At 38.0% G+C, this 17,802-nt stretch overlaps 1 protein-coding gene across 1 annotated transcript; it reads left to right on the top strand.

Moving 5' to 3' along the window:
- Window positions 1-4,656: 4,656 nt before the first annotated feature.
- LOC107285160 (sphingosine-1-phosphate phosphatase 1-like) lies at window positions 4,657-16,516 on the top strand. The gene is made up of 3 exons (XM_015813322.1): window positions 4,657-5,503; window positions 13,985-14,074; window positions 16,505-16,516. Exons 1-3 carry the CDS (start codon window positions 4,793-4,795, stop codon window positions 16,514-16,516), a joined length of 813 nt encoding a protein of 270 aa, XP_015668808.1. The 5' UTR covers window positions 4,657-4,792.
- The last annotated feature ends 1,286 nt before the right edge of the window (window positions 16,517-17,802 follow it).

Genomic DNA, 17,802 nt, shown 5'->3' with positions numbered 1-17,802 from the left:
AACATTTTCAGAAAGAAAGACAAAAGAGAACTGAACCTTATTGATTTATGTCTATGCACAGTTGATTGGGAAGAGTACAATTTGTTTATTTGAGATTTCTAAATCCAGAAATGCAGCGGGATGACATTTAGAAGCTGCTAGTTGGGGCATGTAGCTTAGTTAGAGCCAGATAGAGTTGGGACTAATCAGAAAGGGAGCACATTCAAATCCACAAGATCATAAATGTGGCTTTGGCCTTTCACCATAACTTTGCTTTTTTTTGACATTAATATATTTTACCCTTTTTTGCAGCTCTGTTTACTATTTAAGCAATTAAAAGAATCACCAAATCAGAAGCAAAGAAACTTGCAGCGAAATAATTTTCCATGGATTATTCCTAATTATCCCTAATTTGTAAGTTAAGTTAAAACTGCTAAGGTTTTAGAATTAATGAGAAGGATCTTTTTTTCCTATCTTGGTAGACCGCAAGAGAGAGTCTTTTTTCAAAAATAATTTTTAATTAATTTTCTAATTTTACCTTTAGAAATTTAAAAAGCAATGTGGTGGCTAGGTTAATCAATAGTTCAGTAACATACAATTTTTTTTAGTACAAATCTCAAACTACAACCTCAAATATTTCCTCTCTTTTTCCCTTAATATCTACTATCTCATATTTAAGCTAATACAGTTCTTATTATATCAACTAAATAAATACATCATTATTACATTTATCGATAAATTTTTAGCTTATACATATCTTAATTACTTTTACATTCAATCTTTACATTCAATCAATGTCCTATTGTTGGTTTTTCCCAATTTTTAGTTTCCCATCAATATTCAACTTTAACATTTGATATTTATAATTTCCAGGTTTTAGGTAACCAAAGTTTCCTTTAATTCATAACAGAATCTAATATTCAAAATACACATCTTATCTATTTGGGTATAATCTTGTTCTATTTCCTAAAAGTTATCTATTTCTACCCATCTTACATCATCTAATTAATAAAACAGTGTCCCCTTTAGTAAATCAAAGCCCATTATATATATTGTTTGAGTTAATCAGTAAATCAAACATATTCATAATTTTTTTTTCCTTTTGGTTCTAATTTTTAAGTATTAAACAAATAGCATCCTTATTTTTGACTAATTTCCAAATATTTTAAATTTAATGACCCTTATCTCAACTTCTCCCTTTGACCCTCTAATTAGTAATATAAAATCTTCTCTAATAAATCAAAACCCCAATTTTCTTCAGTCTTATTCTGGCTTTCTTTCTTTGCCAACTAGCCTTTCATCTCAACGCTTTTAAATCATCAAATAGATCTCCCTCTATTATTATATATATTGTTTGGAATAAGACATACCATTTAGTTGCCATTTTTTTTGGAAGGGCTAGCCCATTTGTATTCCTTAAATCGTCTCCCTATTATTTCACATCCGCATAATTGTCCTGGTATGTTTATTTTCCATTCAGTCTGTTCTTCTTCTTGCTCCTCAAATTTCTCCTGGTTTATATAGAAAGTCTTTTCCATTTTCAGTATTGTCAATCCCTTCCATTGACTGTATTTGTTGGTCAATTGAGTCCTCTGTCTTAGTATTTGGTTGTTCCACTTCTTCTGTTACCTTCTGCGTTGTTATTTCTTTAGTTGTAGTTGGAATTTGGGTTTGTATATCTAAGCTGACATCTTGTTCTTTTCTGTAACATCTTATTTTGTCACAAGCTGAAAGAATGGTTTTATGTATTGCTTTCAACATAGAAAAATCTTTTCCTGGTCCTCATCCATCTCTTTCTACTATAAATAGTCTTTATAGTAGAAATCGTTTGTCAAGCAAGATTTTATAGTCCAAGGTATTTCATCATCTCATATAGTAACCAATATTCCTCAAATAAAGAGATTGGAAAGCAATTCCCCACAAACTGATAATAGTTTCCACATTATAGAGTTCCCTGCCAAGAGGTTTAGGGATTAGCTCCACTTTTACCATAATGTCTGCCCTTTCCATTGAGAAGAAATAAATAACATAATTTAATCAGTACCTCATCTTGAATTGCTGCTTCAAGAGAACTGTTCTTATGAGTGGGAGCTTCAAATTCATCAGGCTGTGTTTAGATAAGCTTAATAGACGTAAGATCAACTCCCAGAAGCTACACAAAGCTTCATAATTAAATCAAACCAGTTCCACCAATATTCCAAATATATTGCAATTGATTGTTTGATTATATCCTCAAGTTGAGGTTGAATCTTAAAGATATATAGGTAGATTTAAGAGTCAACCTCAACCTCAAGTTGAGGTTGACTCTTAAAGATATATGGGTAGATTCTCTCTATGAATAGCTGGCCACAATTTGGTCTTTCACGTCTCCCAACACCATAACTAGTGCAACTGAGTCCATCCACCTTGTTATGCCGGTCCTCTTCTCTTTCCTTCCAACTGTCCCCACATCAGAACCTCCTCCAAAGATTTGGGTCTTTGTATAATGTATCTAAAGTAGGATCATCAAGAGCTGTGGTGGTGCAGTGATTAGAATGCACTGCTCACTCCAGGAGTTCAAGCCTGACTGGCTCAATCATTCTGAGGTCGGTAAAATGAGGATCTAGATTATTGGGGGCAATATACTGACAATATTTTGGGAGAATAAACAGCAAAATAGTGACTTAAACACTGATTTTGGAAAGTTACAAATGGACTAAAATGGATTTGAAATGTATTTATTTTTTTTAATAAGTTTTTGAAACTAATTATAAGAATCCTTCCTGTTGGGTCATGCTGCTGTTTTGAATACTTAAAATATGTAAAATAGTATCTTGAAGCTTTGATCCTAGAGGGAACCAAAAGGAGCTAAAGATTATAATTAAGGTGAAGAAGACTTAAAGTAGTCTTATTAATACAGAATAAGGCAAAAATAATACTGGATGTATTGAAGGATAATCATGAATAAGGGATCCACAATATACTTTTATAAGCATTTGCCATTATAGAAAAACTGATTATTGAAGAGGAGCAATTTTTTCCAGATAGGTCTGAGACTGATTTTAAAATGGATTTTAAAATTACAGACTATGGGAATCATCCAGAACAAGGTGTTACACTGCATCTACAAATGAAATTGGCTGACGTCTTAACAAAGAAAAAGAGTGACCTGGATAACTTTTTTATATTGGACTTAATAAGAGACTTATTAAAGTTTTGAAGAATTTTGTGAGAATGGACAAAGAAAAAATGAGAAGAAATCAAGTGTTAGGACGTTGTTTGAGGGGATTAAAGAACAAGATTGTTAAAAGGGAAAGGAAGGAATATAAAATCAAAATTATCAAAAGTAAAAGGAATATAAAGTTGGTTTATTTGATCAAGGTTAAAATAGGTATGTTATTGTCTCTGGCAGCCCTTAATAACCAGGACTGAACTTTAAAGTTCAGCTTTAAAGATGTTGTTTATAGAAAAGAGAAATGGAAGAAAAGAGATCATTTGTTGTACTTTAAGAGGTGATAAGTTATTAAAATGAGCCCTGGTGGCACAGTGGTTAAAGTGCAGCAGAGAGGAAAACTCTGCCCAGTCTGGAGTTCAGTCACGACCAGCTCAAGTTGACTCAGCTTTCCATCCTTCTCAGTCAGTAAAGTGAGGATCCAGACTGCTGAGAATATGCTGATATTGTAAACCAGAGAGAGTGCTGTAAAGAATATGCTGAGAATATGCTGACATTGTAAACCAGAGAGTGCTGTAAAGCACTATGAGGCAGCATATAAGTGCTATTGCTAAATTTATACTACGGTCCAAAGACACCCCCCTCCAGCTGATACAGTTGTCAGCTCCAGATATAGGCTGGCATTGTAAAACTGCACAGTGTGATTTATGGGATTTGTATTCGCTTTAATATTGTGATTATCAATTTTGGTGGGCTTTTATTAGACGCCTTAGAAAAGCGGCATCCGCGGCCGAAAGGCGGGATACAAATTCGATTAATAAGCAGGTTACGGGAGGGAACACCTGGGCGCCACCCCCCTCCCGCCTCTTCTTTCCTTCCGCCATCTCGCGCACGCCCTGCGGTTCATATTTGGCGTGCGCGCTCCCGCTCAGCGGATTCTTCGGACGGGGATTAATCGCGCGTGCGCGCGCCCCAGCTAAGTAAGAGCAGCCCACAGGCGCAGGCGGGACTTGTACGGAATTGGTGCTGCGCGGAGCAGCGAGAGCCGGGAGAGGCTGCGTGGGGATGTTAGGCGGAACGGCCGCTGGGTCGACTGACTGAATGCCCGATTGACGCCGTCTTTTTCGGAGGACCGTGATTTCCCATCCGGAGCTGTTCTTTGCCCGCTCGTCAGCTGGCTCCCCTCTTTTCTGGAGGTGAACCCGTTCTCAGCCGCCTCGCACCCGGACGGGTTAACCCGCCCTCCTCCTCTCCTGGGTCTTTTTGGGCTGCATTTTAGCTTCACTTCTTTCTTTCCCGTTTCGCTTTCTCCTCCCTATCCCGAAGCTCCTCCTCTTCTGCCCTATATACTACTCCCGTTGCTTCTCCCCCTTCCCTTCTCCAGCCAGCAAGGTTTAGTGTCCTTCCCAGCGTGCCTTATGAAGTCATACCTGCCCTAGTTCCTTCCCTGCGCCCACAGGTCCTACGCCTGGGTCATCTGCTGAAGCGGCTCCCCCTATTTTCCAAGCCGTTTCTCACTTTGAAAAAAAAACTCCGCTGCTTGTGGTCTCTGCTGAAAATTATCCTGAAGTACTTGCAGATCTTTTTCCCTGCTTTGGTATTTTTTTCCATCCTGGATTTCGGATTTACCTACTTGAGTTGCCCTCTGACAGTAGAACTAGTATGTCTCTGCTGCATCGCTTGATTTGTTACCTGCAGGATGCCGAGAAAGTTGCCCGTTTCCAAAAACTATGCGGTGTAGAAGCACTACCGGACTGGAGGTCTGTCTCCTCAACTCAGATGGTGGACACAGATCACCCCTTGGCCAACGGGAACTGCACCATTGCCAAGACCCAGGGTGAAAGTGGCAGACGATGCGTGTCCCCAGGTTCTTTTAACATGGAGGCGAAACGTGAGGAGAGCCACTCAAATGGTATGAAGAATGGGATGGTTTCTGAAGACACCTGTGGAGTGGAATCGCAGCAAGCATCTCTAGAAAAGCAGAAGAAGTGGGTCTCAAAAAGCCATCCTCGCCGCAACTCTCTGACTGGAGAATCCATATCGCAGAAGTTCAGAATCCATAATTTTTTCCTTTATTACCTCTTCAGCTTTGGCACAGAACTTGGCAATGAACTTTTCTATATCATGTTTTTCCCCACCTTCTTCTGGAATGTGGATGCTTGGCTGGGCAGGAGACTCATCATCATTTGGGTTTGGATCATGTATTTGGGCCAGTGCACCAAGGATATTATCCGCTGGCCAAGGCCTGCTTCTCCCCCAGTAGTGAAGCTGGAGGTTTTCTACAATTCTGAATACAGCATGCCCTCAACTCATGCGATGGCAGGCACTGCCATTCCTGTGTCATTGTTCCTACTCAGTTATGGACGGTGGCAGGTAAGAACTCAGTTTAGTTTATACTAAGATACCTCATGTTTGCTTGCGGCCTGTGAAACAATTTCCTGAATATATAAAACAATGTTTTTATTTTTCTAATCCATTTTAAAATGGAAAGTATCTGTTCCCAGGTAAATGCTTAGACAACTAGGAATTTTGGAGCATATTAATTCTAGCCTTTGCTGCATGAGAATTAGTCTTGAAACCGGATGATATAGGCCACACCTGAATTTGAAAATAAAAAAATACGGTGGATTATTATCTTTTCTCTTAGTTGGAATTTTGAAATATTTTCTAGATTACTGAATTGGCTTAGATGTTTGTCACAATTTACAAAGGAAATCATTTTTGCAAATCCTAAGATTTTTTTTCAATATTTTACCTGACTTAGCTATCTTACTCCAGAAAAGTAAATGATATCCCCATAATCAGCACCCATACTTTTAAGGTATTCCTGGAATTGGCAATGATTGAGTTTACAGCTTTGATGACAATTTGCATGACCTCCATTTTTAAAACTTCTGTACGTAAATGTTCTTGATATATGATGCAGTGGTTTATCAAATGTGAGTTGCTGGTGGCAATTGCACCACCTTCTATTATCAATAGCACTTAGACTTACATAGTGCTTCACAGTGCTTTACAACCCTCTCTAAGCAGTTTACAGAGTCAGCATATTGCCCCCATCAATCTGGGTCCTCATTTTACTGACCTCAGAAGGATGGAAGGCTGAGTCAACCTTGAGTCAGTGAGATTCAAACTGCTGAACTGCTGACAGCCGGCAGTCAGCAGAATTAGCCTGTGCCACCATGGCTCATTAGTCTTATAAATCCCTCTTTTTTACCAAGTATATCTGCGGTGCCATGAGTAGCTATACCAGATAGGTTGGCAAAGGTTCAAGAAAATTGCTTTTATGTAATTCTTACTGCTTCATACAAATCAAGAGATTTAGTTATGTCTTTTAATGGCATCAAAGAAGCCATTTCTTCAGTGAGATTGCACTCATTATCAATACTCCTAATAAAAATAGCCCAAATAATGACTTTTTATAAATCTGTGAATATTTGGAATACCGTGTGTAATTCAGGTCTCCTCTCCTTAAAATGGATAATTGAGAGATGAAAAAGTGCAGAAATGGCAGTTTAAATAATTACAGGACTAAATATGTTTACCATCAAGAAAAATGTCAGTATTTATTTATCTCATAGATTTATAGGGCTGGCCAACTCAAATAAAGTGACTGGATGGCATATAGAACTTTTAGTTAATTTGGAGCTTTTTAGTAAATACAAATAATTCTCTTTCTATCTGGGAACAACATGTACCAAGAAGAATTTACTTCCAGGAAACTGCTTTTGTTTGGTTGCTGTTAGATACAAAATATTGAACTAGATAGGCTATTGGCCTAATCCAATAACAGAGTTCATTTCATGCAATTGTTGCCAGCTGTTTTATGTATTACTTTTTATTCTTCTAATATAAAACATTCATTATTTCATTACATTTAAAAAAAAATTATATATGCTTTGGGCCAAAAGTAACTAGCTTTAAATAAAATGTTTCATGCATTTACTGATCAATCAGTTCATATATTTACAAAGAATCATTTTCTAACTGAGTTATGTGGTGTGGTGGTTAAAGTGATTAAAGCTAAAATCCATCCTTAGCTATGGCTGCTCAGTGAAAGAGTTTGGGCCAGTCACTCTCTGTTGGTCCAACTTATCTCACAACCTACCTTTGGGTGAAAAAGGTACACTATCATGACTTCAGAAGAATGGCATATAAATGTAATAAATCATTGACTAAACAAGGGAAGACATTGATGCTCTTATGAAATTGCCATGAAATTCATCTCCATTCAGGTTTTTTAATTATATGTGAGCTGGTGGTTGTGGTCAGTTTCATAAACATTTATGCAATAAATTTAAAGCATTTAACACTTCAAACACTTCAAAGCCTGCCTCCATAAGCATTTGAGATTGTTTCCTGAAACTTGTTCTTTTTCTAAAAGTTATTGGCGCTCGCTTAATCTAGAAGAATTTTTGGCCAAGCTTTTCTCCAGGATATTCTCAGGATAAAATTAGTTAAAAAAAAACCCACAGAAGTGGATTTTCTCAAATAATGAAAGTTTTAAAAGTCTAATAGCCAATATTTGTAGAAATGTAAAAATTGCCAGGTCTCTGTCTGGCCAATGACAAAATCCTAATTGGAATCTTGTCCCCTTATATACTTGTTTCTAAATGCTGCCAAGCAACGACTTCTTTGCTGCTGATTGCAGTCATAATTACATTAAAAAGAATACCAATAGCATTTCACATAATTAAGACTATAACTCTGCACAAATTCCCAGGAATAAGTCTCATTGAATATAATGGAATTTAATTGTGAGAGATACAGATAGTGAAATAAACCTCTTTTTTTACTTGTCCTCTAATTTATATTTTTTCATTAGCCTTCTCCATACATGCATGAGGAATACAACAAAATTATTCTTTCATTTATTCTTCTAATATAAAACATTCATTATTTCATTACATTTAAAAAAAATTATATATGCTTTGGGCCAAAAGTAACTAGCTTTAAATAAAATGTTTCATGCATTTACTGATCAATCAGTTCATATATTTATTTACAAAGAATCATATATAGAGAGAAAAAGTGACAAACATTGATTGGCTCTACCTGAATTTTATGTAATGTTCCTGTGACAGCCATATATGCCAATACAGTTTAATATTCAATAGTCTATAGTTTGTCACCTCATTTTGAAAAGCAAGAATATACATAGGTCATTTTTTAAAGGGAAAAAGAGTTTGTGGGTGGGGGAAATAGATGAGTAAGAAATCATTCTTAATCTTTAAATATATTTGTCACCCTTAACATGATGGATCCATTGAAGTGGCTGGTGAATGAATGGATAGTAAACAACTTTTTAAACTGTGGATTTATTTTTTAGTAAATTCAGAATTATTATATTCACTTTTTCCTCTAAATGAATGTTTAGAGGTGTTTGGAAAGAGGTGTCAACTGTCCCGTTGGCATTTCCAGAAAAAGAAACTCCTCAAACATGATTTTACCAAGAGTATAGTACTTTACTGAAAATTTATATTGGCACAGAAGAAGCCAAACCAGCTCTGGTTTTCCCGCTTGAAGGCTTGCTTAGTTATACAATAGACTCCCTCACCCTCCGAGTGTTCACATTGTCCAATAGTAATATTTCTTCTTGTTATGGAAACAGTCCACTTCTTCATTGAGCACCTGTGTTAGTGACTTTGGTTCTCGATTGCCTAGACATCATCCCTCCTCACCTTTACATTCCATTGTCAAAATATGAGCAAAAGAGAAAAATATAGGTGAAAGGATGAATCAGCCTTGACAAGAGGGACTTCTGAGGAAGAAATGGTTAACTGAAGATATGTTCACTAAGAGCAGAGCTGAAAATTATGGAGGAATAAAGAATAGGCAAATGGACTGGCTCTTTGGGATTCCTATTTGGACAAGGAGAGGACTTGGTATTGCCCAAATATACTCCAAACAATTGTTCCTTGTGTTAGAGCTCTAAGAGATTGGGAGTATCATCTTTGCCCAAACTATGGTCAGCACTTTTATGGACACAGGTTAATATACTTCCTTTCTTAATTACTTTTGGAAATTGCTTGTTAACTGCTTTTCAGATATAAGGAACCTTCAGAACATCATGTTTTACAACACCGGATGTAGCTTCCTTCAATCCTTAGTGAAATAAGTTTTAAATGAGAACCTAAATAATTTGTGGCAAATAATCGACAAAATGTATGATGTGTTGTGCCCAAAACTTGGTTCATCTAAAGCAACCAAATCTCTTTGGATACAATATAATTTTATTTGCAGGTATACAAGCAATAATACATTATATCAGGGCTTTTTTTCTCATAGAACGCCCAGAACGGAGTTCCGGTACCTTTTTTGGATGGAACCTTGTAGGGTAGGCAAGGCAGGTTGTATGACGTGTGTGAGTTCCGGCATCTTTTTTTTTTTTTTTTTTTTTTAGAAAAAAAGCACTGCATTATATACTGGACTCTTAGAACAGCTTTGATACTTTGCTGAGTGTCTATGTGCAAAAGCAGAACCAGGACTTACAGTATATACCTTTGATCCATTACATTGCAAAGGCAGGACAAAGGAAAAGGTAGACACAGTGGAAATTACAATGCGAGGCAAGAATATTTTAGATAAATCTATTTATGCCTTCCTACTAGGTCAGCATGCTAGCTGTGCTATCTTTGAGATATGGTTTGCTGAGCCACAGGCTCCTAACTGAGTTTTCTCCTTGTTACCGCACAGGGTAATTGGTTGTGAATTTTCTTAAGGGCACTTTAAGCAGTTCATATGTGTGGGGAGCACCTCAGCTTGTATGTGTGTGTATGTGGCGGGGTGTATTTTTTATCACCACAGATAAAATGAGGAGTCTGGATCGGAAAATTACATTAAAAACTAAGATAGTTGTGTTTGATAGGGTGCATATTGTCAGAATGATTACTAAAAATGAAAAAGAAAATAATTATAAGGGGAAAAAAATTAAGAAAACTGGTATAAGGATAATGAGTGATATGTGGTCTTGGGATGGATTTTTGTCAAATAATATGAATTTATATGTAGCACAAACAGTGTGTTCAAACAGTTGTATATATTATATGTGATGTGAACAATATGTATCATACAATACATTGATAAGCCAGAATGTGGCTTGTTTAGTTTTGGCTTAATGTTTACTTGTTTCTAAACCATGATTTGAGGCTTGCGTAAATCCAGTCAGTTGTGTGTTCTTCAGTGAATTTTAGTTAAGCTTGATGTAGGAAATGAACCAAGACTTAAGATTATTGGGGTTTTTTTTTGCTGAAATAGCATATAGTTTTATCTATCTGGGCCCTCTGTTTCTTTATGGAAATACAAGTTTCAGAGTCTTCTGAAAATGAATTTATATTTAAATGAACATCTTGTGCTGATTGTTTTGCCAGAGTTCTGTGTTATTTTCTGGACATTTTTGGTATTGCTTATACACTCTTGCTTTAAATTGATACTTTATGCTGCCTAGAATCATGATATAATTAAAGTACTAAACTTCCAAACCAATTATTTTCGCTTGACAAATAATGTGGTAGTTTCCAATGGTCTAGATCAGGGCTTTTCAACCTTTTCACCGATTGTACCACTTTTAGAATATGACAATATTCGAGTACCATCTAGCAAGGTGTCAAAAACTTATGACCAAAAAAAAAAATCCTGTTCAAAGTTGCAATTGCACTGAAATGACTTATGACTATTTTTCACACTTATGACCATTGCAGCATGCCCAGGGTCATGTGATTTATATTTGGATGCTTGGCAACTGATTCATATTTATGATGGTCACAGTGTCCCAGGGTCATGTGATCCCCTTTTGCAACCTTTTGACAAGCAAAGTCAATGGCAGGGCTGCTGGTGTCCAAGTGCTAAGGTGGGACTTCCCACCCTCCCGCCCTCCTTCCCTGTCTCCCTCTTTCTCATGCCCACCTCCTTCTGAAGGAAAAATTTGAAAACCCCCCCCCCCATATTTTCCCTCCTCCATATATTCATCAAACAAGGAAAAGCCTCCAGAGACAGAAAAGACAAGCTACTGAGTGAACTAGCTTAAAAAGGCACATTCCCCTTTAAGAATTAGCTACTGGCTAGAAAGGAAAGTTAAGGAGCACAGCCGGCAAGAATGTAAATAAGTACTGGCTGCCCGCGAAGGCAGCCTCTCCAAATGGCTCCATTCACAAGTAAAGGAATGCTACAGGCAAAATCCATTTAGGAGAAAAATACTTCAAAATCCCTTGCAGCAAAACTTACAGCTAACAACAGCAGAGCAATAGAAGCTAACAGGAGACATCGGCCATCAGCCAAATAGAAATTGCCAAACACTCCTTAAGAACACAAACCCCACATTGCACAAATCCCAGAACTTCAAGGTCACAAAAGCATATAAGAATCCTTCCACTCTCCATCTCCTTCCCTCCTCTGTGCCTCACCTCCAGCCATTGCTGCCTTTTTTCATTCCTCTTGGAGGGCGACCCCTCCCCCACTGCATTTCTTGCCTGTTTGTTTCTGCCAGCACTGGTGGCTGCCACAGCAGTTGTAGATCGGCTCATCTGCTTGATCTCCTCTCCTCTTCTCTCCCCTCATCCTCCTTCTCCTCCGTGCAACTGGAGCTGACTCTGACTTCTCCCAAGGCTGCTGCTTTCTTTCTCTCTTCCTCTCCTGCCCAAACTGCCTCCTTTTATAGCCTGTCCTGTCTCTGTCCCCCTTCTCCTCCTTTCTCATGGGGGAGGGTGAGCCAGAAGTGAGCCTGGGGCCTTTGCCTCGCCCCAGCCACTCTGCAGCTCCAGAGGACTCTCTAACAGTAAGCCCTTGCCTGTGCTGGCTCTTTCCCTCCCCCGCTACACTTGGCAAGGCAGGGCTGCGTACCACCTGCCACTCGTTAATGTACCACAAGTGGTACGCGTACCACCCATTGAAAAGCCCTGGTCTAGATGTCTTCTCTCAATTCTTCTTTGTGATTGTATGATCAAGGTTTTAATTTTTTAAACTGGGTACAGTCTGGCCTTGTTGATCTTGTGCACATTATCCCTTACCTTAATTTTTTCTTTTACAATTGCCTGTGTCCTGACACACATATATATGACTTTTTCAAAGAAGAAATGAAAGCAATCCATGCCAATCTATGTTAAACTCTGAGGAAATTAGTATGAAGGGGATATAGAAGCAAATACTAACTAGGTGGTTGGGTAGTTTATATAGAAAAGCTACAAATTGCCAATATATATGCTATCACAGAATTGCATTTTAATCTAATAGGTGGAAATTAGGGATCAGCAGCTGAGACAGATCAGTAGAAGTTTCCAAAGGAACTATTACCAGTACATGCTATTTTCTATACTATGTCTGAAAATCCTCAACATGTAATTGCTTTCTAACTGAACTGGCATTTCTGTCTGTCCTTGGAAGGTCACAAACGGTAATAACATTATTGTTGTCTCAGACCAAAGGTCTTTTTAGTCCAACACTCAGTGATAAACCAGATATTTATCAGATGCTCATAAGCAGAATAAGAATATAATAACATTTTTTGCTTTCCAGGAGTAGCATTGATAGAGTCAGATCATCATCTTATCCTCCATGAATTACCGGTAGATCTTTTTAGTTATCTTACGATAACTATTTTTTAATTAAATGGTATGTGAAGGAAACTATCATATGCCTTCTTCATGCAATAATCCTTCAGAGGTCATGTCACGTTCTGTATTAACTAGCTCTAGTACTTGGGTTTCTCATAAGTCATAGTTACTTATTCTTTATGGAGAGATGTGTTACAAATGCAAGATTTTGAAAGCAGGACAGTCTTGTTAATATTAGAGCAGATTGTGAAGCAACATAATACTAAAGAGATGGTGGAATGTTCTAACAAGTCCTAAAATGATTTCAGATGCAGATAAGCAGGATGGACTTTGTAAATGATGCCATGTATGTTTATAATCATTCTCTATTTCATGTACGGGCTAATTCTCACAATTTGCTGGTCTTCTCTGGTTTGTTTCAGTCGAGTATATATGGGAATGCATTCAGAATTATGCCAAATTGTATAGCTCTTGTTGCCTATTTTCTGAATGAGAGGGCTGGAAGAGACCTTGGAGGTCTTGTAATCCAACCCTCTGCTCAAAGCAGGAGTCTTATTCCATTCGAACCAAGGTTGAATTTGATGACTTCTATGATAATAAAAGAGGACTTTTAAGACAATGAAAGAGGGTGAAAAAGGACGACCACCAGCAAGATGGACAGACTCAATAGCAGTGGCAATGAGTACACTATTGGGAAACCTGGAAGGACAGGTTAGGGATAAATCATCATGGGAGAGAATTACCTATGTGGCCATTAGGAGTCAAAAATGACTTGATGGCACATAATTAATGATCATAAGTAAAAATAAATCAGACAAAGTAGTCAAATAAATTTGGATTTCAGTTAGAAATTTATCTTTAACTGAGAAACATTTCTCTGCAGAAAGCTTCGCCAATTCCAAAAAAGCAGTCTTTATTGTTTTTCACTTGCAACAGTCGGATTGAGGTCTATCTACATCAAAGTAGCAGAGATTGAGATTATATTGTAAAATGAAACCAAGGGAACAATTGGTTACAGAGGGATTGAGTTTTCAGCAGTTTTTATATGCACAGTTTAGAGAAAAATTCAAAGTTGATAGCTGGAGGTTTGAAACTGAGCACAGAAGACAGAATATGTACAAATGATGAAGATGAAATTGCCAATATGTGTATTGAATGTGCTGAAATTTGAAATTGAGGACGAACAAATGAAAAAAGTGTATGATAACTGTATTTTATGCTTGTATTGTAAGTTACTATTTTGAATGATGGTGTCCATGTATTGTAAAAATTCAGTTGCAAATAACTCTTGTTTTTCTTTCCTTAGTATCCTTTCATGTACGGGCTAATTCTCACAATTTGCTGGTCTTCTCTGGTTTGTTTCAGTCGAGTATATATGGGAATGCATTCAGTTCTGGTAAGAAAAAGTCATAAATTCTAATAACTATTTTTATATTAAATAATGGTTGTATTATAATACATACTTTTCTGAAAAAGTATGTCAGCTTACGCTCTGCGGTCAAAGACAATGATGATGATATCTCTTATAGCAACATATATTTGATAATTTGGTAATTGGAGATTAGTTTAATCCCCCTAGAAGGCAGAGCTAAAAGTCTTGCCATCCTGTGGTCTTTTTCAAACTTGGCAACTTTAAGATGTGTGGACTCAATTCCCAGAATTCCCCAGCCAATTCAAGTTACAAACTTTGAAACTAAGAGGCTAAGTACTCCTCAGTTTTAGCTCCATCTTTTTTTTTTATTAAAAGTTTTATAAAGATTACAGTATAAACCCCCATACCCACCCCAAAACCCCACCCTCCCCCTCCCCCACTTTCCAGAGCTGAACACAGGGTTACAAATATAATAATCAAAATCTATCTAACATTAACCAACTATTAAAATAACCAAGTCCATAATGCGCTTTAACTCCCCTTTAAAACAAATTTAAACAAATTAAAGTTAAACACAATAATAAACATATTCATAACCTAAATATTAAACAATACCATACTAATATTAAAAATAATAATATCNCCCTCAAGACATGGCTCTTCCAGCAAGCGGACCTGACCTAGGGTGGATTTTACATTGGGTTTTAAATATTCGGAAGACGCAACATTAAAATTCGGTTTAATTCGGTTTTAAGGGGGGGATTGTATATATGTTCTGGTTTTAAATATGTTGTGCGCCACCCTGAGTCCCTGTCGGGAGAAGGGCGGCATATAAATTAAATAAAATAAATAAATAAATAAAATAAATAAACAGCAAGTAAAAGGTCATAGATCAGCAAATAATAGATCATAGATCATAATAAAAATAACTGATAAATTATAATAAAACAATAGGAGAAGATAAAAGGGAAGATGAGAGGATGAGGGGAAAAAATGAGAAATGAGACAATGCTGTGGGAATTAAGTGTTCAGCAGAATGATGGCACAGGGAGGGGGGACTATCTTTGTATGTAATAGTTTTGGCGTGCAAAGCCCTATAGCAGTGCCCTGAGGGGAGACGTTAAAATAGATTATATCCAGGATGTGAGAGGTCTGTAGATATTTTCTCAGCCCTCTTTCTGGTTTCTGCAGTATACAGTTCCTCAGGCTGGTTGCAATTGTTTTTTCAGCAGTCCTAACTATCCATTGAAGTTTGTACCTGTCCTGTTTGGTTGCAGTGCCAGACCAGACAGTTATAGAGGTAAACATGACAGAGTCAATAATTCCTCTGTAGCAGGGGTCTCCAACCTGTGGGTCGTGGCTGTGGCCACCCCCCATTTGTGCTAGTGCTGCGGATGCAGGGCATGAAAGGACGCTGCACCACACAGTGCAAAAATGGGCTGCCATTGTGCTGCAGTGTGCGAAAAAGGGATGCCGCTGCACCATGGGGAGCAAAAACAGGACATGTTCCATCCCCCAAAATCTTCTTCCTTGTCATCACGTGCATCTTGCAAGCTTAAAGGGTAAAGGGTCTTTTGCAATTTCATTGTTATGAGTAGGTCTTGCAGTATTTTATTTTTGTACGATAGTTTATATTTCCCTTCTTTCATCTCTTCCATCTGTAGGTCCATTTTCTCTGCTTCATCTTCCAATCTCTGGTTTATTTGTTCATACCTTGTAGTCGTTGTCTGGTAGCTTTTTAGTTGTAGATTTAATTTGGAGATTTGCTCATTTATATCATCTAGATTATTTTTAGTCTCATTGTGGTTTCTTTTTGTGTCCTCTTTGTATGCAACAATTGTTTGGTGAATTAGTTGTAGCATAGAGTGTATTTCCTTCTGAAAGATATTTGTTTTTTCTTGAGGCATCATTCCTGGGGATCCTCTAATATCACCAGTCTCAGTAAGAGTAAAACAAAAGTTTCTTCTAGCTTTCTGGTCTTTATATGCAGCCTTTATAATCCAATAGATTTTAGAATACAGGTCCAGTCCCAAAAGCAATATTTTATAGTGATCCTTTGTCTCAGGCATCCAAAAATTGTCAGTCAAGCAAGGTTATAATCCACAATGTTCAAAGTGTTCAAACTCCCTGAAAACAGCTCAAAAATCTCTCCCAGCCAGACATAATCAAAAGTCATTTTTCTCTCTCTTCCACTAGCTCTTGAGATTAAAAGTCCAAGCTCAATGGGTGTTTATCATCCAACAAGGTCAGGATGATAAGTATGCCAAAATATTTTCCTTTATTGCCAGCTGTTCTCCCTTAGGCTAGGAATCACCAAGCAGGCAGGCAGCTAGTTATAGTGCTATACTCAGATCCACCACTAGATGTCATTCAGAATCCATTTTCCACTCTTAAAACAAAGGATTGATTTCTTATGTTTCACCTCAGTGTTTTTTTTCTTTTTTCTTTTCATAGAGAAAATTGTAACAATTATTTCAGTTCTCAAATTTCAAAACTGTAGCTTTATGTTACTTCCACTTCAATATTGTATATTTCTGTCCCCCATAGAAATTAAAATGGTGCTTCCATTCACATTCGGAGGTTTTTAACTTCTTGGGAGCCTTTCCCAGGAAATTTAATTGTAAAATAGTAAAGAAAGGATCAATATTCTCCAGTACGGGAGATGGAGAATTCACATGTGGGTTTTCATTGGATGCCTGCTCTTGAGACCAAGTAGTCAAACTTGACACGCCCCCTCTTGCTGATCCAGTCTTTAACTTGGTCTCAGCTCTTGACGACGTGTCAGGTTTGGCTCTCAGTTAATTGCAGGTTAGAACCTATTGTGAATTCTCCCTTTCCCAAACTATTCCTAGCTAATTCGAATTCCCTTTAATTAAATTAATTTCACTGGGATCAGTGCTTTTTTCCCCATTCCTGCCCCTGGGATGGTAAGGGAGTGGGGGGGGGGAGGAATTCCCAGAAGGGATTCCCCTTTTTCTTCCCCAGGGCTCTGGGGAGGGTAGAGAGTAACTCCGTTTCAGGGGATTTGGAAAGAACGGCCGTTCTTTCTCTCCCTGCTTCACGGAGTACTCCCTTGTGAGGCTACCTCATCCGGATCGCTCAGGACTGCCTGGAACGATCGCGGGCGCCATTTTGGTTGCCGAAAAAGGGCAACGAAGTCCGGATCGCTTTTCAGTCTTGCGATCGAGGGGAAGCCTCGGGGGGTATACAAACAGCCCCAAAATCTCATTTGCGATCCGTTTCAGCGTGAAATACTTGGTTTTGAGGCTGCGGAGCCTCTTGGCAAGGAGAAATGCGTTGCGGCCGCCATTTTGAAACTCCGTTTTGGGGCGAGGTGCTGCAGGCCTCGTTCCTTCTCAAGCCTCGGTTTTCACAGTAAACCTTGCACAAAGACATAGGACAAGTAAAACAGACTGCAGAATCCTCGATCTCCACTAAATTCCCCATCCGGTTCTGGTATTTAGCTAATTAGTTACTGGCGGCCGCCATTTTGAAGCCACGTGGCAGCTTCTTTAGGCCTCACGAAGCATTATATCAGTTACCCTGTCCCAGGTCTCATCTGGGGGGGGGAATTACATTATCAAAGATCTTTAACAACTCAATCACCCTTTCAAGCAATTCTGACTTGGTTAGGCTTTCGCTTGACTCTGGCCAGCCCCTAAATTGGTTATTTTTGGGACTTCTTGCCTTGATTTCACTGGTGCTCATTGCCTGGCCACCTAAGGCCTCCGGGGCGGAACACAAGGAGTGGT

Source organism: Protobothrops mucrosquamatus, unplaced genomic scaffold, assembly GCF_001527695.2.
Source record: "Protobothrops mucrosquamatus isolate PMUCROS unplaced genomic scaffold, P.Mucros_1.0 scaffold153, whole genome shotgun sequence".
Lineage (NCBI taxonomy): Eukaryota > Metazoa > Chordata > Lepidosauria > Squamata > Viperidae > Protobothrops > Protobothrops mucrosquamatus.
This window is presented reverse-complemented; position numbering and strand designations above follow the sequence as displayed.

What these genes read in the sequence shown, in the direction of transcription:
- LOC107285160 (XM_015813322.1), top strand. Translation starts at nt 4,793, where the DNA reads ATGTCTCTGCTGCATCGCTTGATTTGTTACCTGCAGGATGCCGAGAAA. An exon ending in TCAGTTATGGACGGTGGCAG is followed by an intron (nt 5,504 to 13,984) that starts GTAAGAACTCAG and finishes TTCTTTCCTTAG; the next exon opens with TATCCTTTCATGTACGGGCT.